The sequence below is a fragment of the Stenella coeruleoalba genome (genome assembly GCF_951394435.1).
Source record: "Stenella coeruleoalba genome assembly, chromosome: 15".
Taxonomy (NCBI): Eukaryota; Metazoa; Chordata; class Mammalia; order Artiodactyla; family Delphinidae; genus Stenella; species Stenella coeruleoalba.
In genome coordinates, this window is record NC_137161.1 from 66,368,878 (window position 1) to 66,389,680 (window position 20,803).

The window sequence follows — 20,803 nt, forward strand, 5'->3', positions numbered from 1 at the left end:
TGTGTTCTGGCTCTGACTTGAAACTGAAGGATTTGGGATTAGACTTTTTCATTTATAAAATGGAGATACTAATCGAACCGATCTTTAGGGATCTCACTGGCTCATGATATCTGCGTTTGAGAAGTAATGGTTAAAACCTTCCAGTCAAGGTCGTACCTCTTCACTTGTCTGTCCTGAGCTCCAGAGATGCTTCCAGAAGAGCTGGTTCAGGGTATTTAGGCAGGGGAAGCCCTGAGACCCTGGGAAAACCCGTTCTCAGCTGCCAGTCCACCTGTCTCAGAGATGGCCTGGGCGCCCTCACTCCAAGCCAAGAGTGTAGGAAGGGCAACTCTCTCTGAGCCTCAGTTTCCTCACGTGCTCCTCACTCGTGGCTTGTCCGGGAGGCTCCAAAAAGCTGAGGGAGACAGCGTCCTTTGCAAGAGCTGCAGGCGGGGAGAGCCAAGCGGAGGGGAGGGGAAGGGAGAGGAGGGACGGCGCGGGGCCGCGCGGCGGAGGAAGACTGCCAGCGGGGGTGGAGTGAGAAGGCGGGCTCCCGCTTCAGAGCCGCCGCTTGGGCGTGTCTCCTCTAGCTGCCCGCACACGCAGCTCGGCCTGCAGCGCGGCCGCCGGGACCAGGTGAGAGCTGGCAGCGTGGGCGCAGGGGACCCGGCTGGCTAGACAGCCCCCTCGCCGGGCGGGACAAATTTTGGAGGAGGGCGGGGGGGGGGTCGGTTGAGAGGATAGTCGGTGTCCCACGCCCGAAGCCTTCAGCACGACGTTTGGTAATAAGGGGAGTCTCATCCCTCCGAGCCCCTGCGATACCCCCATACACACACACACACCCCCCTACACCTACTACTACATTTGGTAAAAGGGTTGCCATCCCCATCCCACCCGGGACCCTTCCCCTTCTTGGGAAACCCGGTTGAGAAGACTCCGAACTCCCTCTTTAGGATTAATGAAAATGGGTGCCCTCCTCCCTCCCGGGTTCTTCTCTACGGAGGGCCCCTCCCCCCTCACTGCAGAGAGGGGAACTCCAAGTACCACAGGTGGGATTCTCCTCCCCAAATTAATGACGGTGTACTCGACTCCCCGCCCCCAAGCTCCCATTTCTCAGCCTCGGTGCCCCCTCGGGCGCAGAGCCCCCCTGTGTACCTGTATCACCCCCCTTTTCCCCTCTCCTTGGATCCCAAGAAACTGGCCGCCTGTCCCCTCTCGCGTTTAGGAAGGCTGAGAGACTGGAAACAGATGGGGAGGGGGAGGTCTGATAGGCCTGAGGCGCCCGGCGGTTCCCGGCCTCAAGCCGGAGATGCGACCCCTGCCCCGCCCGGCTGGAATGCTCAGGGTTTCCGTTTGCCCCGGGAGGGGCGGTAGTGGAAGAGCCGGGGGCTTTTGGAGGGGTGGGGCGTGGAAGGGGAAGGGCGGGTTGGCTCGTGTTCTCCTGGCTCAGCCCGGAAGGCGCGGAAAAGGCAGAAGGCGGGAAACTGTGCGCTGCGTCGGGTTAAGGGGTTGCCGTCTTCCCTCCTCCCGAGACCTCTCAGTGCCTGGGGAGGCCTCTCCGAGGAGTGAGTGACTAGGGGGTCTGGGGATTGGTGGCCCGGTGGTTGCGTTCCACGGATGTGGCCCCTGGCATTTTACGCACGCTGGCCCCTGTTGGACTCCCCAAACCGGTCCGGGTGGCGCTTGGGTTTCCAAGGCCCTGGGAGACCAGTAGGGGAGCTGGGCTTGTTTCTGACCCTTGCAGATTGGAGCTTAGGGGAATTGAGTGCTGGGAACATCGCAAATTCAAATCTGTGCCAGCTGTAGCTTCAGAGACAGTATGGGAATGGGAGTTTAGTCCTGCCCTGTTCAGGGGATTCCTGTTTCACAAAAGGGATTGTAGCAGAGAATCTCTAGCTGGGGAGATTAAAATGTGCTTTAATTTGGTGCTAGACCCTATAGATATTAGGAGATACCTCTTCCCATCTCACATAATTAGCATGGGGGACGTTCAGTGTGGTAAATAAATGTGAGCATCTCTCAGTTAATTTTGTCCACTGTGACAGAATCTTTTAGGCATTTGTGCTATAGGTCAGGAGATCAGTTGTAAGGGAGAAATGGAAAAGATATCTGTGTCCAGCCCTACAGTGTTATTCTGGGAAATATAAAATAACAATATATTAGTTTATATGAAAATGGGTTTAAAAGATAGATATCTAACTTAACAAAAAGCTTTTATTAAAAATAAATAATTATGTGAGATTGGGACAGTCCTGGAAATTCCAGCCTGTTGAGTCACAGGGTATAATTGTGGCAAAGTCTGTCCCTCAGGTGCCTCTCTTGTTACGGAGCTGAGACTTACAAGTAAATAGAGAATAATTTATGGCACAATGTAATTGGGAGCCAACCTGTTTAGTGTATTGGCCACTGTCACTTGTTTGAAAAAGTTTTTCTGGCCAAAAAAAGAAGGCAATAGGACTTGAAATAGTGTATTCAGCTTTCTTACTTTCTTCCACATTCTTTTCACAATTTTGTCAGGCTAAAAAAATAAACAGAAGCTCTCAGAGACAATACCATTAACATTTTCTTATATGTCCATCTAGATCTTTTATTTTACTATGGATATATACATAAAATACATAAATACATATATGTATTTTATATTATGGATATATGCATAAAATATGTAACAATATATAGTAGTCTATAATTTTTTCACATCATAGATATATTTTTATTTCACTAAATAAATATCAACATCATTTTAATGGCTATACAATACTCCATTCTATGAATTTATCATTATTTAACCTATTTCCTATTAGTAGACAGCTTCTTTCCACTGTTTTACTATTTATTATGTATTAGAAACAGGGGTACACTGCACATCCTTTTGGCATGTTTTGATATAACTGATTATTTCCTTGAAGTTCCTGGAAAGTAAATTGTTGGATCAAGGTGTGTGCAATTTGAAATTTGGATAGATATTGCCAAGTTACCCTCCATCTGCATGCCCACCATCAGTGTGTGAGGATAGTAGAATCTCTTGTTGGGTCAGTTGGGTGAAGACCACTAATGGTTTAAGATACTTTTCATTTCCTCCAGCAAGAGACAAGGTGACATGAGAGATTTGACTGTGCCCTGCACTGAAGAGCTTACTGGTAGAATTAATCCCTAAAGAGACCTGAAGTGGGTTTCAGGATGGTGAAAGAAGAGCCCCCAAGTACTTCAAAGGACTTTCAGGAGCTGCAGAGGAGGGTGTCTTTGCTGATAGCGTCTGTCCAGAGTAACTCAAAGGTCAGTTTCCAATCAGAGCATATAATGGAAGATCCCAAAATAATACTAGCTTAAACACCATAGAAAGTTATTTCTCTCTCAAGTAGAAGAAATTTGGAGGTAGGTAAGGAATCTTTCTAACTCACCACCTTGTCATGTCTGAGTTGTGACCTTCAAACTCACTGTCCAAGATGACTGCTAGAGTATCAGCCATTGTATCCATATTCTAGGCAATAAGATGTGGGGAGAGAAAGACTTGCATACCACCTCCAATTTAAGGAGACTTCCTGGAAGTCATACACACACAAAGCTTCCAGTTGCGTCTCATAGACCAAAATTTAGTCTTATGATCACCCCTTGTAGCAAATGCAATTCTTTAGCTGGAAATAGAGGCAACTCTTAGTCTGTGCCACAGATACCATCCTTTTTTTTGTTTTGCTGTTAATTTTGACCTGTTACCCTGAAAATGAGAGGCTAACGTCTACTTTGAGCCCAGTGTTCCACTAGAAATTCAGTGTTAAATAGAAATACGACATAAGCCACATACGTAATTTAAAATTATCTAGTAGCCGCATTTAAAAAGTAAAAAGAAGCAGGTGAAATTAATTTTAATACGGTATTTTATTGAACCTATCTAAAATATATTTCAACATGTAATCATTATAAAAAATATTAATGAAAAGAGTTATTGAGATGTTTTACATTCTTTTTTGTACTAAGTCTTTGAAATCCAGTCTGTATTTTACACTTAACAGCACATTTCCATTTGAACTAGCCATTTTACAAGCGCTCAATAGCCATTCAATAGCAATGGGACTTGAGACAGTATATTCTGCTTTCTTCAACTTTTATCTTTATTGCTTTCTTCTATGTGCCTTGCAGCATTTTTTCAGGGAAAAATAATAGCTCTCAGAGATAATATTATTAGCATTTTGTTGTATGTTCTTCTAGACTTTTTTTCTATGCAATATACCCATAAAATACATGTGTATATGTAAGAAAGTGAACTGGTTGGTGATCTGTTTTTTTGTATTGCACACCACTAGTGTCTATTTGAGGAGCCAGACCTTTGCAGTCTAGAGCAATATACTCTATAGAGATCTTTTCTGAACTCATCCCCAAATGCCTCTGGCACTCTTTGTGGATTTAGCAAGATATTTTTAGGTTGGACAAGCAGCTTTCTAGCCAGCAGGCTGAGACTCTTGTTATTAAAAGTTAGCTCCATGAGAAAGGTCCTCATACTCATCTACATGTTCAGTTGATTCTCGTTATATAATTTGTGTTAGTTCTGTTCTGTTGAGTCACCTCAAACACTGAATTAGCACATACTGAACAATTGCTCAAATGGGAAGTACAGGATTAGGTTCTGGCAAACTTCTGGTGGCAACATTTTCATCAACCAATCAAACCATCACCTGTTTTGTGTGTCTTTTTGTTTAAAGGCACCTTTATTCTGTAGGTATTATTGATTCATTAACACTGAACTCCAGGCCAGCAGCCTGTACTATACAGGCAGCTATAACTCTTGCCTGAACGAAGTTTATCTAATACACGTACGGTATTTTCTCTATAAGGCACGTCACAGCCTTCTTATACTTAGGAACACTAGACAGTACTGCTACACATTTTAAATGTCAAAATCACCAACAGAAAACATAAAAATGCAGAAAAAGGTGGCACGAAATAAACCATGAAAAGGACAGTTGTATAAAGAGCTAAAACAAGAAGGCAGAGTGTTGCCTAGTTTGGCCTCAGCTGGGAACATGTGCGTCAGGTGGCTCACGTTTTCCACTGCCGTGTGCACGTCCATGAAAGCAACCCAAAGTGTTGATTCTGGGGTTACAGATCAATTTTAGTGGGCAGGCAAATTCACAGATATGGAATCTGCAAATAATAGGGATTGACTGTCCATTAATTAACCTTGGTTGAGCACTTATCATATGCAAAGCACAAAGGCAGGAAGTAAACAGGGCAGAGCCTCAGGAGGGGTTAGAACCAGAGTCTGGCAGGTCACTGGGGTCAGAGATAACTCTCAGTGCCCTCTCTTGAGACATACTATTCCTCATTGTAACTCTTCCTTGTGTATCAGCTTCATTCTCCTCTCTTTGCAGCCTGGCTTCCTTTGCTCTTCCATTCACATGGGCAGACATGATCGCCCAGGATGGTACCTTCAGCTCCTCATGTCTCCTCCAGCTCCCAGCTGAAATCCTCTATTGGACCTGGTCTTGGGAGTGCTTGATTCCTAGGAGCAAGAATCTGCTTGACCAAGTCACCTATGGCCAGGGAGGTGGCAGTTGGGCTGGGGCTTTCCATTTCACTGGTATAAACATGGCTTCAGGGGCCCACCCCTGCTGTGAGAGGGGGCAGTTTTCACAGAGGAGGGAAGAGAGGTGGAGCATGGGCTGGGCAGATGCCCTCCCAATGGTATCTCCTTGTGTGGATTACCTAGGACAAAATAGTTTTGCTCTCATGCTGGCCCTTTCCTTCCACAAAGGATGTTTTATTTATTTATTTATTTATTTATTATTATTTTTTGGGGACAAAGGATGTTTTTGAATTACCTCCTTGGCACCTGTATTCTAATCCTGAATCACAAGGACCAAAATCTGGGAGAAATTGTCACACAGCACCTTGGACTTGTCATTACCAGTGGTTTTAAATAATGCTGACCCCTCTGCCCTCCACCCCTCTGGTAGCAAAGACAGTGGATACTGATTTTCTTTTGCATTCTAACACCGGGGAATTGGCCTCTCTTCTGAATAGTTCCAGATGGAGCCTTCATGTCCTTAAACACTGGCCATGTTGTCCCTATTTTGGAACCTCCCTTACTCATGTGTGCATTTTAAAATAAATCACCTGTGTTTGACCTTGGGCAAGTTGCTTGGGCTCATTGACTCTCCATCTCATCTTCTCTAAAATAAGCAATGCCAGGCTCATAGCTTTGCTGTGAGGATGATCTCAGATGTCGTTTGAGAAGGCCTTAGCACAGAGTGTGGAACATAATGGTGCCAGTCTGTCCCAGCCTGGCATTCCTGGGTTATTTAGCACCGCACCATGCCTGTAAAATCTAGGTTGGATAACCTGTGTCTGCTTCCAGGAGGGCGATGGAAGATGTTGCTGCATAATAAGCTCTCCCACTTTCCATCCTTCCATTGTGTCACCCTCTGTTGCCTGGGAGCATGAAAAGTTAATTGCTATAGTCTAATTCCCGGATTTAAATAATGTTAAATTTTGCCTTGTTATCTACCTCATAGCATTGTAGAGAGAAAAAAATAAGGAGGTTTATTGAAAGCTCTTAAAAGAGTGCTTGGCACTTGAGTGTTTAATGAATGTTCTCTCTTATCATTAGGCATAACTGAATCATATCTTCCTCTTCTGAGACAGACTGGTCCGAGCAGGGCCATCCTCCCTAGGGGAAGACAATTGCTGGGCTTAATTGTCTGCATCTTAAATTGGTCTCTCTGCATATCTGAATAACTTTCTATTTTTTCCTTGTAGGGCCCAGATTTAGAAGAGGCTAAGAAAAAATTAGATTTCTTAAGGACTACAAGTAGTCCCTTCCTGCTTTTCCCCTCTTGGATCCCTATGCCACACTGTCTCCTGGTCCTGTTGAATTTTCTTTTGTCGTTCCACTTTCATACTGCATCTCCTCCTCCTCCTTGTCCCTCCCTGCCATCAGCCTAGTTTTGGCCGTCATTATCTCTTGCTGGCTTCCCTGCAAATCTTCCTCATTGCCTCTTGCACAGGACCACCAGGTTCATCTTTTTAAAATTATTCCTTTGATTGCATCACAGTCCTGCTCAAATGCCAATAGTTCGCTTCTTGTTTTTTTTTCTAGGTAAAATTTGAGTGAGCGCTTTTCAACAGAAATATTATGTGAACCACATATATAGTTTTAAGTTTTCTAGTAGCCATATTAAAAAACATAAGGGTTACCCTGGTGGCACAGTGGTTGAGAGTCCGCCTGCCAATGCAGGGGACGCGGGTTTGTGCTCCGGTCCGGGAGGATCCCACATGCCGCGGAGCCGCTGGGCCCGTGAGCCATGCATGGCCGCTGAGCCTGCGTGTCCGGAGCCTGTGCTCTGCAACGGGAGAGGCCACAACAGTGAGAGGCCCGCGTACCGCAAAAGAAAAAAAAAACATAAAAAGAAACGTAAAATTAATTTTAATAATATATTTTATATAGCCCAATATATCCAAAACAATATAATTTCAACATGTAATCAATATTGAAAAATCATTGATGAGATATTTTACATTTTTTTAATACACTCAGTGCACATCTCAGTTCACATGCTGATTTTCCATTGGAAATACTTGGTCTCTATTTAGTTTTCATAAAATTGATAATTGAAAAACTTATTTGAAACATACCCACCTTATTTGAAATGTAATTAAAATTTTTTCAATGACTGAATCAAACATCAGTTTTTAAATTTAAATTAGATTAAAAATCCAGCTCATCGGTCACGCTAGCCACATTTCAAGTGCTCAGTGGCCACATGTGGCTTCTGGGCTGGACAGTCTGGGTACAAAGTCATAAGCCTGGCATTCTGGTGTTCGAGCCTCATCTGCTCCCCCCGCCACTGTGGTTACTGGGTCTCTTGATTTTAAGGATCAGACAGAGCAGTTCGGACTGTCAGGTGACCCCTGGAGGTTTACTAAGGATACACGTGGACTAGAGCTGGAAAGCAATCGAGACCTGAGACAGCTCGAAGGACCATCCAGCCCCACTCCCGGGGCCCCTCTGCCTCTCTCTCACCTTCAGCCGCCCTAACAGGAAGATCTCACTGGGTTCTGATCCTAGAGTATCCAAGCTGGGTATTTCCAGCTCAGTGGTGATTGCTGGCACAGTCACCTCTGGCGAGAGAAGCTGAACAGCCAAGTCTTAGATAGCTTTTGTCAGAAAGGAGTAGCTGGAGGCAGTGTGGCCAGTAGGTGTTATGCCATTTGGGGCCGGGAAGTGAAGTTTGTCAATGCTGAAGCCCCAGGACTGAGAACGGTGGCCTTGTGGAGCAGCCTTTTCTAGTTAAGCACAGTGAGTCCTGTGCTTTGTCACCATCAACTTGAGCTCCAAAATCCTCCTGCCTTCCAGCTTGCCCACAGTTGCCTCCATTTGAATCACTTGGGTGAAGAACTCTTTCTAGGAGAACGTGTGTTTTGGTTAGTGGCACCCGCCATCACTGAAGCTTAAATTACGTCTTCAGTTCACCTGCTGGCCTACGTAGCCCTAAGGAATGAGACACAGGAAGGACCAGTTTTGATGGGGAAAAGTTCTGGAATGATAGAAGCTTTCAAGGGAACGGGAACTAGCATGCCAGCACTGAGGAGAGAGATGGCGTGGACCCTAAGAAGAGGGGGAAGCCCATCCTTGTGAGGATGCCTAGGGCCAGCTCTGTATTAAAGCAGCCCCCCCCAACCCCCCACTGAGCCAACTCCAGAACCCTTTTGCCTGGTGGAGGAAGATAACCCACTTATTAACACAGCATAAGCTTGCAGTAGTCATCAGGCTGTGGCCTGACTGTGGTATCCAGGTTGATGACATAAAAACATTTTCTCCTAATGAAGTGGCAGCCACTGCAGACATCTGAAGTGGAAAGATTTAGCTTTGAATGCCTAGATTTTGCCACTTGGAAGCCGTGTGACTCTAGGTGAGTCATTTTGTCCCACTGTTTCTCAAACTTTAATGTGTGTACAAATCACCTGGTGATCTCATTAAAAAACAGAAGCTGATTTGGCAGGTCTGGGTCAGGGCCCAAGATAATTGCATTTCTAACAAGCTCCCAGGTGATGCCAAGTAGCTAGGACTTAACCTCTCTGTGCCTCAGTGGCCTCAACTGTGAAGTAAGCAGCCAATGGTACATATATCACATCAGAGCACACATATGCTGAGGATGCCTTCTGAGGGGGTGTGTGTGAAGCAGTAGAGCCATGCCTGGGTCTTTCCTCATTTCACAAGACTTGAGGTTGGGTGGGGCCCTCAAACTTGCCCCCTGTCCACAGCTGCCTTAAGTTGTTGCTGGGGCAACTCATGTCTTGGGAGGATTATAATTGTTGACTTCTTACCTATGGGCCTCCCAACTTTATAACCTTGGCTTATACTTCCTATAGTTCGGGTGAATTCATCAATCTGGGGTTCAGACATGGCATTCAGTCCTGCTCGTCTCCTTTGCCCACAGGTGGTTGCCTTCATGAAGTCTCCAGTGGGCCAGTACCTGGACAGGCATCCTTTTCTGACCCTCACCTTGCTGGTGTTTGCTTCTGTGTCAGCCGTTCCTGTTGGCTGCTTCCTGCTCCTCGTGGTGCTTACCTCCCTGGCTGCGTTTTTGGGAGTCATATTACTAGAAGGTATCCTACTCAGTTACTCTCCGCCTTGGAAAATGACTCACTTGGGATGACAGTATTTATTGGGCATCTGCCACTCTTGTCAAAGGTTCCTGTTCTTGTCAAAACCACATCGACCAAGGCAGGTTGTCAGAGTAGTTAAAACATGGGCTCTGGAGTCTATTAGAATCCCACCTCCCCCAGTGTGATTTTGGACACATTATTTACCCTCTCTGAGCCTCAAATTCCTCATATGTAAAATAGGGATATAATAATACTATCTCAGAGGGTTGTGAGCATTGAAACGTACAGTTGCATAAAGTACTTAGCACAGTCCTTGGCACAGAGTAGCTTCTCCATGAATGCTAACTATTGTCATTAAACAGAACATTAAAATTCACTCCACAGATAGTTACGGAGCACCTGTTGCATGCCAGGTGCTTGCTATGTACTGAGGTTTCCCCTTCTCCACCTTTCCTCCTGAAGTCCCACTGCCAATTGTCAGCTTCTCCCTGAGTTGCTAAGTTAAAATTACTACGAAAGTAAAATCTAATTGGCTCAGTTTGCCTTTTCAACTCAGATCACAGTCCACAAAGAGGTGGTTGCCATCTGCTCAGGTGATCACCTCTGGCTCATTCTATGGCTTCCCAGAGCTAAGAGCACCCAGGGTTGCTTCCCTACCAAAGGGATTGTGGACAAGGCAGTTTACACTTGAAGAAGAAGACAGGCACGGTAGGTGGATGAGCCAAATACAGTATGGCAGAGTGGTTGTTCAGTAAATATTGATGGATAGATGGGCGAAAGATGAATCAATATCAAAACAAAGGTAAATTTAGAAAGAAATAAGAGAGCCACTACCCTTTTGTGGTATCATACCAAGCTTTACAGGAGAGAGCACTTTAAAGATGCATAACGACTTTGTCCCAGAGTAGACAAGGAAGGGCCTTCTAGGCAGGAGGCATAGCATGTGCAAAGCTGTTCCACTTGAGAGCGGTGGTCCTGCAACTTGAGTCTGCATAAATCTTACCTGCTTTTTGAACATGTGGACTTTCATGTATCATCCAGAGATTGTCATTTAGTAGGTCTGGAGTGGGGGCCAGAGATGCAAATTTTCAACAAGATTCCCTAATGCATCTGATTCTGATACAGGTGGTGGTTAGCCATCCTTTGAAAAATACTGATCTAAGAGCTTGTAAATCTTTATGAAAAGGCAGCACGTCTGTTTACATTCTCTACTTTCCTTCCTTTCCAGAGTCCATCCCTGAAACTATCACTGTGGAGTACTGGGTGGGCTATTTGACAACTCGTGAGGCAAGGGAAAGGATGTCTGCCATGCAACATTTGCCATGTTATTAGTTCCGCTTTGGAAAGAGGGATTTTGTTATGAGGAAGGCAAGAGAAAGTGTGCTGGGCAGACAACAACTGCCACAGTGAGTCACATATATGATAGTCATTTAATTGTCATGTCAACACTTAGAGGTAGTTATTATTATATTCTTTTTACAGATGAGTTAAACTAAAGCTCCAGGCGGCCCAAAGTCTCACCATAAGTGACTTAACTAGGATCAAACTCAGGCATGTCAAGTATGAAAATCCATCCTCTTTCCATGGTACCTTTTATTATTTTTCTCCCATAGACCCCATGTTATAAAAATGTATTTTCTCTGCACTTATTAGATGGTAATTCATTAATATTCCCATTAAAAACTTATTTAATGGTGGGTAAAATGACCATTCAGACCTATGGTTACTGTGTGATAGTTGCCAGGCTGGGTTGTAAAGGATGTAATCAAAAGTTATGTTTAGATTTGACTTTATTTAGCCTGCATAGCCTTTATTTCAATAGGTCGTAGGTAAGTGTAAGTTATAGTATTTGGTAGGCAGTTTGAAACACTGGTCATGATTTACCACCCCCATTACTGTCTTGGCTAACTCCTTCCAGAGGATTCCATTAGGAGCCCATCCCTGACCTTGAGAATGAGGGAGTTTCAAATTCAGATTCTTGCCATGGGCAAGACAGGTAACAAAAGTGAGCAAAGCGGTCCAAGAATAATACAGTTGGGAACAGTGGGGCCTGGAAGAAACTGGAAGGCCAGCAGTTGTTGCCATGCAGTGATGCTCACTTGGGTGTTGAGATTGCCTCCTTTTTAAGCGATACCAGAAGTCTGGATTTTTGTGGAAAACCTCCTCACTTAAAACATCTGAGTTAACTGTTGTTTTAAACACAGTGGTGCAGGGTCTGGTGTTTTCAGTCTGTTTTAGATGAATGATTCTTTGACATGCTTTCTTCTAGGACTGGTCATCTCTGTGGGCAGCCTCTCACTGCTTTGTGTCCTCTGTGGCTTGGGCTTCGTGTCACTCATCATGTCAGGGACAATCATAGTGTCCTACATGGTAGTCTCCAGCCTCGTCAACTACTGGTTTTCTCCCAGGTAAATACATGTCAGTGCAATAATTTAATCTTTACTCTTTGGGGAGATTTTCACAAGTAACACCCTAACCCTGGTCACGTCATACTCAGTCTCCCAAGATAGGAGGTGCCTAGCCTCTTCACATCTCTGCTTAAAAAGAGGTAAGGTTTCCTTCTCTTTTTTTTTTTAATTATCAGGTAGGAATGCTTTGGTGGCAAGTGATGAAAAACCTAAGTAGATACTAGCTTAAACAAATAGGGACTTATTTTTATTGCATAACAACAAGCTGGAGATAGCCCAGTCCTGGCACAGCCTCTCTAGTGTCATCAAGGTACCAGGCACCTTCTGCCTTTCTGTGTTGCCATCCTTACCCCACTGGCTTGTCACCTCATGGCCACAAGAAAGCTGCTGCTGGCTACACCAACTTCGTTCAAGGCAGGATGAAGAGAGGAAAAAAAAATGAGTCCTCACTCACCAATTGAGTCTGACCTTTTTTGTCAAGTAAATGAAATCTTTCCCAGAACCTACCCCCTTTCTTATCCCAACCAACCTCATTGGCTGGAATTTCGGCAGATAGCCACCGGAAGCTGGAAGGGAGGCTGGGAAATGGAGTATACACCCACAAGGAGAAGGGCCTTGGGAATGTGTGTTGGTCAGCCAAGCTCTGGTGTGTGCCATAGCTCCCCCGCTTGGGGTATAAGTGTTATTAGCAAGGCTACTTGACATTCAAAGAGAATCCATAGAGCCAGTTGAGTTAATATCAATAGTGCTACCTCCTCTCTCACTTACCTCTGAAACCTACCATCACTGGGCTGAAAAAAGGCAAACCTATTTCTCTCCCTGCCCCATCTCCCTTCTGTTAAAGATGTAAAGAAATGGTCAGTTGATTAGAATTAATTAGAATTTGAATCCCAGCTATGCCATTTTTTACCTGTGTGATCTTGAACAAGCTGTTCAACATCTCTGTTCTCAGTTTTCTTCCATTGGTAAAATAGGGCTACTCCTTGCTCTGCCTCTCTCACTGGATTGTCATGAGGACACAAACAATCGTTCGGAGAAAACGCAGTATCCAAATTAGAATGGGAAAAAGGATCATAACCCCTGCCCCTAATTCAGGTATTCTGACCTCTCGGGCCCCCAGTTTCCTCATCTGTAAAGTCAGTGTCGCCCAAAATCTGGTGTGGTTGCAAGAAGCAACCAAAACTAAACCAACAAAAAACGACATTCATTCCGCCATGTATACTCTCAGCATTGCTCTTTAAAGAGGCCTTAGAGCTGATCATTTCCTCTTGTTGCCAAACAGACTATGGACACAACACAACTCCAGTGGCGACTGTTAGCTGGCCATGAAGTCTACACACTTAGAGGGGCTCTACCAGGAATGACCAGCTGAACGGAACCAAAGCTTTTTTTCAAGCACCTCTGGAAAGCTGTTGGATCATCCTTGCCCCTTGGGATTATGACTCAGAAGGGACTGGGTAGTCAAGCTTTTCCTGGAGGTGTCCTCTAGCTTTTTCACTTATTTGTAGGGTCCTGCAATGGACAGTTTTGGGGATCTTGTTGCTCTTGGTCAGTTCCATCAGCTGACCGGCCCTCACATGGAGAATCAGCAGAGAATCTCGATGGCGTGGCGGCTCCTCGCGCCTCTCACCCCCTCCTCCCCAGAGATGCACACCTGAACTTGGCAGGGTTCTGAGCCTCTACAGGCCGGTGACTTGACCTCAAAGGCTCAGATCTTGTATCCGAGGCCCCAATTTGGGACAGCCACAGATTGTTTTTCCTTTTTCTTTCTTCCTTTTTTTTTTTTTAAAATGAGAGCTGCTTATTTCTTCACTCATTTGAAAAAAGAGGTGGGGGGAAGAATCTAAAACAGAACAAGCTCTTCTGCCTTATTAGTCTTTTATCAGAAAGACAAACAACATTTAGGAATAATAGCTTCTCAGACAAAGTTAGAAAATAGAGTCCAAACTTAACCTTACGGCCAAGAGCATTTTTTTCTAAGTCTAAAGGTATGGTTTCCACTGTTGAGTATTGTTAAGTCATGTTACTCTTTAAAATATTTGCACTTGATACTTTTTTATTGTTTTAAGGACTTGTCTTGTTAAACCATTTCTTCAAAAAGTCCCATGAAAATGATAAAGGACTACAAAAATTTTTTAAATCCTATGGGATATCTACTTCAGTGGTTTATTCCCTGTGGTATTTTATTTAAAAATATTTATTTAGATGAGCTTTTTTTCTTCACTCTATTTCAAAATACCCCCTTTCTAGACATCAAACCCATTTTTTCCTTCTGTGTCAATTTCATGGCAGATCCTGGGTAATAAAGCTTTTTTAGTTGCTAGTGATAGACACTCAACTCAAAATGGATTTAAAAAGTGGGGGCAGAGGGGGACGGATTCGTTTCACTGAACTAAAAAGCCGAAAGGTAGGACTTTAGGCGCTGCTGGATCCAGGGGCTCAAGTGGTGTCATTAGGCATCTCTCTCCCTTCATCTCTCAGCGCTGCTTTTCTCAGTGTGAGCTGAGTTTTAGGCAGGCCCTCCCCATGTGGAGGTCCCAGCAGCTCTAATTTTACATCAGCCTTGTAGTTAGCACTCCCTATTGGACAAGGAAGCTGTTCTTTTCCAGTAGTATGTTTAGATTTTTGGCTCCGATCAGACAGACTTGGGTCATGTGAGCAACCCCAAACCAAACACCGTGGCCAGGGTGGATGGAATATGCTGACAGGTCAGGGCTGGGACATGTGTGCATTCTGGAACCAGGGGAGGGGGTGGGCCAGCCCCACTGGTTCTGCATAGGTGGGAGTGCTAGCGTATGTAGAGATGGGAGGACAATCCGATCCCAAAGGAGTATCGCAAGGAAAGGGAATGTATGCCAGGCAGACAGAAGCAAATACTTGCTCTTTGATTCAGGAGGGCATAAAGGCCTTCATTTGGTACTCAGACTTTTCTGTATCCCATGACAGTCAGCCACACCTGTCACTAAAGGGGCCGTCAACTCTATTAGAGAACAAGAACTGCCTTTTCCTGCCAATGCATGGGGGTGTTAATATTAACAGTTACTATTTACTGAATGTTTCTTTCTGACCTGCAAGTGTCTGCTAGTAGCTGTCTAAGCTAAATACCCTGCTGGGTTCTGAGGCTTCAGAAAAGAAGAATGAAGAGGGCCCTGGCCTCCTGAAGTTTACTTTTTAATGCAGGAGTCAGCTAACAAGTGTATTAGTTATCTATTGTTGCGTAACGGTTTACAAAGAGCACTTTTGTCATCCTACATTTTCGGTGTGTTGGGAGTACAGGCCTGGCTTAGCTGAGTCCTTTGCAAGACTACAACAGCAGCGCTGCCACGTTGCTTCTCCTTTGAGGCTCGCCTGTGGAAGGATCCACATCCGAGTTCACATGGTCGTTGCCAACATCCATTTCTTTGTAGGCTTTGGGGCTGAGGCCCTCATTCCCTGTCATATGGCAGCTCACAGCCTGACAGCTTGCTTCTTCAAAACCACCCAGGGAGAACGTCTCTTAGCAGGATGGACATCACATTCTTATAACGCGTAATCATGTATGCATAATCACATACATTCCATCACTCTCACCACATTCTGTGGGTTAGAAGCAGTCAGGTCCCACTCACACGAAGAGGAGCGATCACACAAGGGAATGCATACCACATTTGGGGATCATGGGCTCCACCTTAGATTCTACCTGCTACATCAAGTAAACAAAATACTAGATTATGATAAGTGCATTGAAGAAAGTAGAAGGGGCAGGCCATGTCAGCCACAGAAATCTTTTCTTTGAACCACATAATGAGAAGTTGCCACTGTGCTAAGAGCTGCGGGGGGCAGGTATTCCCAGCAGAGGGCGCAGCAAAACAAAGGCCCCAAGACTGGAAGGAGCTGAATGTGTTTTAGGAAAAGAAATATCAGTGTGACTGGGCTTGGTGAGTAAAGGGTAAATGGAGGAGAGAGAGGAGCCCATCAGGCAGGACCTCGTAGGGAAAGAAATTTACAGTAAAAAGCAAAGGGAAGATGATGAAGAATTTTACACTTTGCATTAAGAGGGACATAATTAGACTTGGATTTTTAAAGGTCACTTGTGGCCAATGGATTGGGAGTCAAAAGTCCAGTTAGCGGGTCTGTGGAGGTCCAGAGCAGAGGATGGTGTGGCTTGCACTAGAGTGGAAGTGATGGAGACCCTCCTCATTTGGAGAGCTAGCAGCAGTTGGTGATGGATTGTATGTGGGTAGTGAAGGAAAGGGAGACACAAGGATGGCACATAAACTTTTCATTTGAGCCAGTGGGTAGTCAGTGGCACTAGTTTCTGATACGGGGGCTGTGTGAGTAGTCAGAATCTGCTTTGCTCACGTTGAGTCAGATATGCCTTTTTGACACCAAGAGGATGTGACAGATGAGCAGTGGCTTAGAGAGTAGGTATGGGCTGGGGATACAAGGTTTAGGAGTATTTTCAGTACTGAGAGCTTTACACAGCCTTCTTACGGAATGCTCTCCTGAGAGAAGCCAAGAGACCATTTTAAAACATATTTCTGATCACATAAACAGCCTTGCTTCAAACTGCAGAGTGCAAGTTGCCTTTCCACTGCACTTAAAAGTGCTAACTAACTCCTTCCCATCACAAGCTGCACCTGCCAGCTTCTCATTTTTCATATTCCCTTAGCCTCTGGATTTCAGAGGTGAATGAAACGAAGGTTCAGAGCAGAAATGATTCACCAATTCTGCCAGGAAACGGGGCATCTAAATCAGAGCTTTGCAATTCAGGCTGTCTGTCACACTGCCTGGAGCCTGAGGCCTTTGCCGATCAAACGAAGTAAAATACAGAACCCAGCACAGTGCTTGCCCATAAACAACAGTTGTCAAAGTGCGAGATGCACCATCGTTTGAAACTGAGTGGAATAGTTGTGAGGTTAACCATGGGGAAGATAGTAATGTTGAACTAGCTTTGTATGGTGACACGGTAACTAGACTTATTGTGATGACCATTTCATGATGTACAAAGACATGGACTCACTGATGTACACCTGAAACTAACATTGTGTGTCAATTATACTTAAGTAAAAAAAAGGTATTGTTGGCCTTTTAGGCACAGTTCAATGTGTTCCTTATTTGGAAAGGTAATTAAAAGCACGAAACTGACTATACAGTCGGAATGTTAATTTATCAGTATAACTATAGGTGTTTGTTTTTGCCATGAGTCGGGTGCTATATTAAGCCCTCTACACTTCAATACACGTTTTCAGTCAGTTCTCACTACCACTCATTTTAGAGATGAGGAAGCTGAAAGATTGAGATGTTAAATTGTTTAAGGGCACATAGAAGCAGAAGTGGGACTCAAGCCCAGTTCGCCTGGCTGAAGAGCCCACCCTTGTAACCAGCGTGCTATTAAATGTTAGTGCCTCCAACTGCCTTTAAGGCCTGGGATGTGGACCCATGCCCTAACAGACATTGTGTGCAGCAGTTCCTATAACCTTTGCTGCTGTGTCGAATAACTTCAGGGATCCCTGTTTTCCTAAAATAGGACGTGAACCGTTGGCTCCCCCTAGAGTTGTGCACATAGAAGTACTGTTTCAGCCACCGCCTCTGCATGGATTCTACTATCTGCTCCTCATAGAACAGGAGATTCAGCCTGGATGTTGTGACACCCCAGCAAGGTATGATCAGGTGTGAGTTGTCACAAGGTTGAGGATGACTAACTACTTCACATATTCTGCTGTGCTCCCTCGAGCAGGAGATAACAGGTGGAAGTAGAGGGGGGCGGAATTTGAGAATAACCTGCTTTTTCTTACCTATTGCACAGCATCCCCCAAAACACGTGTGTGTGTACAGGCACACACATACCCCGAGGGATTAAATCTGTGCGTGCACACACATCTACCTGAGTAATTAAGCATGTGTGCAAACACACACACACACACCCTGAGTGGTTGGTAAGAATTCTGATAAGTACAAATGATTGAAGTGCTTTCTTTGCCTTCTTAGGGGAAAGATAGGAGGTGGGGATTACATCCAAATCTGGCATGCCTCTTGGATGTGTCTTTTTGGTGAATATTATCCATCGTGTGTGGAAGTTGAAAATCAATGACGTTGGAGCATCCCACTCCCCACCTCCTGTTTCCAAACATTTCCACCTTCCACGATCCAGCTCAAGGCTCATCCCTCAGTGAAGTCATGTCTCATTTAATGTACACTGTCTCTACACTTACAGCCCTCATGGACCAGGCATGGTAAGCAAATGACAACTTCTCTGGGCATTGGTTTCCTCAGTCAGTAACGAGAATGCCGCCCAACCTGTCAGTGGGAACTGAGGCAAGTGATCTCTAAATTATAAAAGTGCTACAAAACACTAGACGATTAAACCCTTGCTTGACTAGATTGTCTCTTGTTTGCCACTATTCCCTTATGTTTGTCCTTCCTCCCACCTGCCCTGCCTGCGTCCTCTCTTCTAGTGCTCTGGGAATGGAAACAGTGTCTGTATCTTTCCTTTTGGGTAGCCCAGAAACTTAAATATAGAAACCCCTGCACAATATTTTGCATTGAGTAGAAAGACTGAGGAAACTGAACCTAGAGGAGTTATCCATCGGGGGTGACGTTTCCCACCGCCACCCTGGGACATTTGGCAGTGTCTGGAGGCATTTTTGACTGTCATGACTGTGTTTGGGGGAGATGCTGCTGGCATCTAGTGGGTCAAGGTCATGGATGCTGCTCAACATTCTTCGATGCACAGGACAGCCCTTTACAACAAAGAACTAAGGGACCCAAACACCAGTGCCAAGGTTGAGAATCCCTGATCTAGACAAATAATGAGAATTTAGAGCATTAGACCACACAACAGCAGAGCTGGGCTTGAGACAGGCTGGGACCTGGGGTCCTTTGCTGCTGTGCTGCAGTTCTGCAGTGCTTGCACCTGGACACACCTCTCCTCAAGCAACAAAATACAAAGAAACTGTATGGAACTAAAAATAACTGCGTGATAATTTGGGGCAAATTCTGGACAAAAGATACAAAGAGACCAAAAAAACCCAACTGCCAATTTTGAAGAGCCCAGAGCAAAAAGTGGGTGTGGGGAGCAAAAGCAGGGTACCGAGCATGCCCGCTGCACCCAACACCACCTAAGGGGTGGGCAAACCACCTAAGCCACGCCTCCAGCTTGATCCCTGGACACACCCCTACCCTCACCCCATGTAAGGAATAAGCTCGACCCCCTCAGGGAGCGAGCAATCAAGGGAAACTGTTGTTTGTTCTCGCTCCCCTCTGCTGCAGCAGGGTCCCCAGTAAAGCCTTGCCTGAGTTTCTTGTCTTGCCGCTAGTCAACTTCTATCGGTTGGGGAAGGCTAAGAACCCTGGTCGGTGTCAGACTGAGGCGGGGCTGGGGTTGGCCAGGTCTGCACCAGAGCAGCTGGTTACACTAGCGGCTTCAGGGACACATACACCTTCACGTTTGTGAAATGTTTCAGGGTTTCAAAGAGCTTTCACATATGTTACCATCTCTGACCTTTCATAAGAGTCCTGAGAGGTCCTCCTCTTCTCATTTCCATGCCTTACTAGTCAACTGGCCTCAGAAGAAACTGGGCGAACAAGCAAGTCATTTTCTGAAGGTCTCAGAGTTAGCTAGTGATTAAGCCAGGGACCCACCATCACCTGGCCCACTCAGGTGCTCTTCCTCTGCTCCCTGCTTTTTGCTAAAGCAGAAGTGGCAAGGGTGAGACATTAGGAAGGTAGACTACTCGGTAATTGGGAATCAGAGAGCCATCTGAGCTAGAGAGGGCATGGGCCCCTCTGCTCAGGCAGTAGACATTGATCGGCTTCCCAAAACTGCAGAGGAGACTCAAGCCCCATACATATGCTCTAGTAGTCCTTATGGCCCTATTTAGGAGCTTCAAGTCCCATTTGGAAACCTTAAAGAACCAGCAGAGGGAAATGGAACAGAAGTGTTTCCTAAAGAAAATGTTTCCTAAAGCCAGTAGAGGGCACTCACATCAGGTGATCTGAAGGTGACTCAACTGAGAGCTGGAAGAAGCTTTAGACTGTGCTTATTATTTATTTATTTATTTTTGTGGTACGCGGGCCTCTCCCTGCCATGGCCTCTCCCATTGCGGAGCACAGGCTCCGGACGCTCCACTGCATGTGGGATCTTCCCGGACCGGGGCACGAACCCGCATCCCCTGCGTCGGCAGGCGGACTCTCAACCACTGCGTCACCAGGGAAGCCTTAGACTGTGCTTCTTAAACGTTAATGTGCATGTGTACAAGGGTTTAAAAGGCAGATTCTGAGTCTGTAGGTCTGGAGCAGGACCTGAGCTTCTACATGGCTCACCAGCTCCTGGCGAAGCTGTTACTGAACTAGTTTTGTTTGCCCGACCAGCGCTGAGACGCTGAGGTTTACAGCAGAGAAAGGGTTTATTCACAAGGCAGCCAAGCGAGGGGACAGGAGAATAGGTCTCAGGTTCTGCCTCCTCAAAGGCAAGAGGCTCGGGATATTTGTGGGTGGAGAGTATAGGGTGATCGAAGGTCCAGGGGAAGGTGATTGGAGTCAGGAAAAAGGTGAGGTAATCAGTGATCTGCACAAGCATATCTGAGTTACATGCTTCTTCATGGGACACATGCTTAGAAAATGGTGGCAGTAGCATGATCTGAGGGTGGAGTTTTTGGCCCTCTGACGTCAAAAAGTCACCCATGAGACACTTGTGCAGGCCCAGCTGAATGGTTGGTGGTCTCAACTGGTTTGAACTGGGTAAGACTAGCTCCATGTTCCTTAAAAACAACTTAAGCAAATATTACTCTCAGAGGTGTTTTCTATAAGGGGCTGTTAAAGGAGTCTTGATA

At 45.4% G+C, this 20,803-nt stretch overlaps 1 protein-coding gene across 7 annotated transcripts in view; it reads left to right on the top strand.

Moving 5' to 3' along the window:
- Positions 1–522: 522 nt before the first annotated feature.
- LDAF1 (lipid droplet assembly factor 1) overlaps positions 523–20,803 on the top strand; it is a 36,668-nt gene continuing 16,387 nt past the window's right edge. For 2 of the 7 annotated variants that reach the window (XM_079946096.1, XM_079946094.1), the window contains exons 1-4: positions 523–615; positions 3,064–3,255; positions 9,414–9,582; positions 11,852–11,990. In XM_079946096.1, the coding sequence (XP_079802222.1) occupies positions 3,160–3,255; positions 9,414–9,582; positions 11,852–11,990 (404 nt within the window). In that variant the 5' untranslated portion in view covers positions 523–615; positions 3,064–3,159. Of the gene's footprint in view, positions 616–1,431; positions 1,545–3,063; positions 3,256–9,413; positions 9,583–10,810; positions 10,989–11,064; positions 11,169–11,851; positions 11,991–13,272; positions 17,671–17,960; positions 18,206–20,803 lie in introns of those variants that run through there. The other 5 variants (XR_013831700.1, XR_013831701.1, XR_013831702.1 and 2 more) reach the window with 5 other exon arrangements.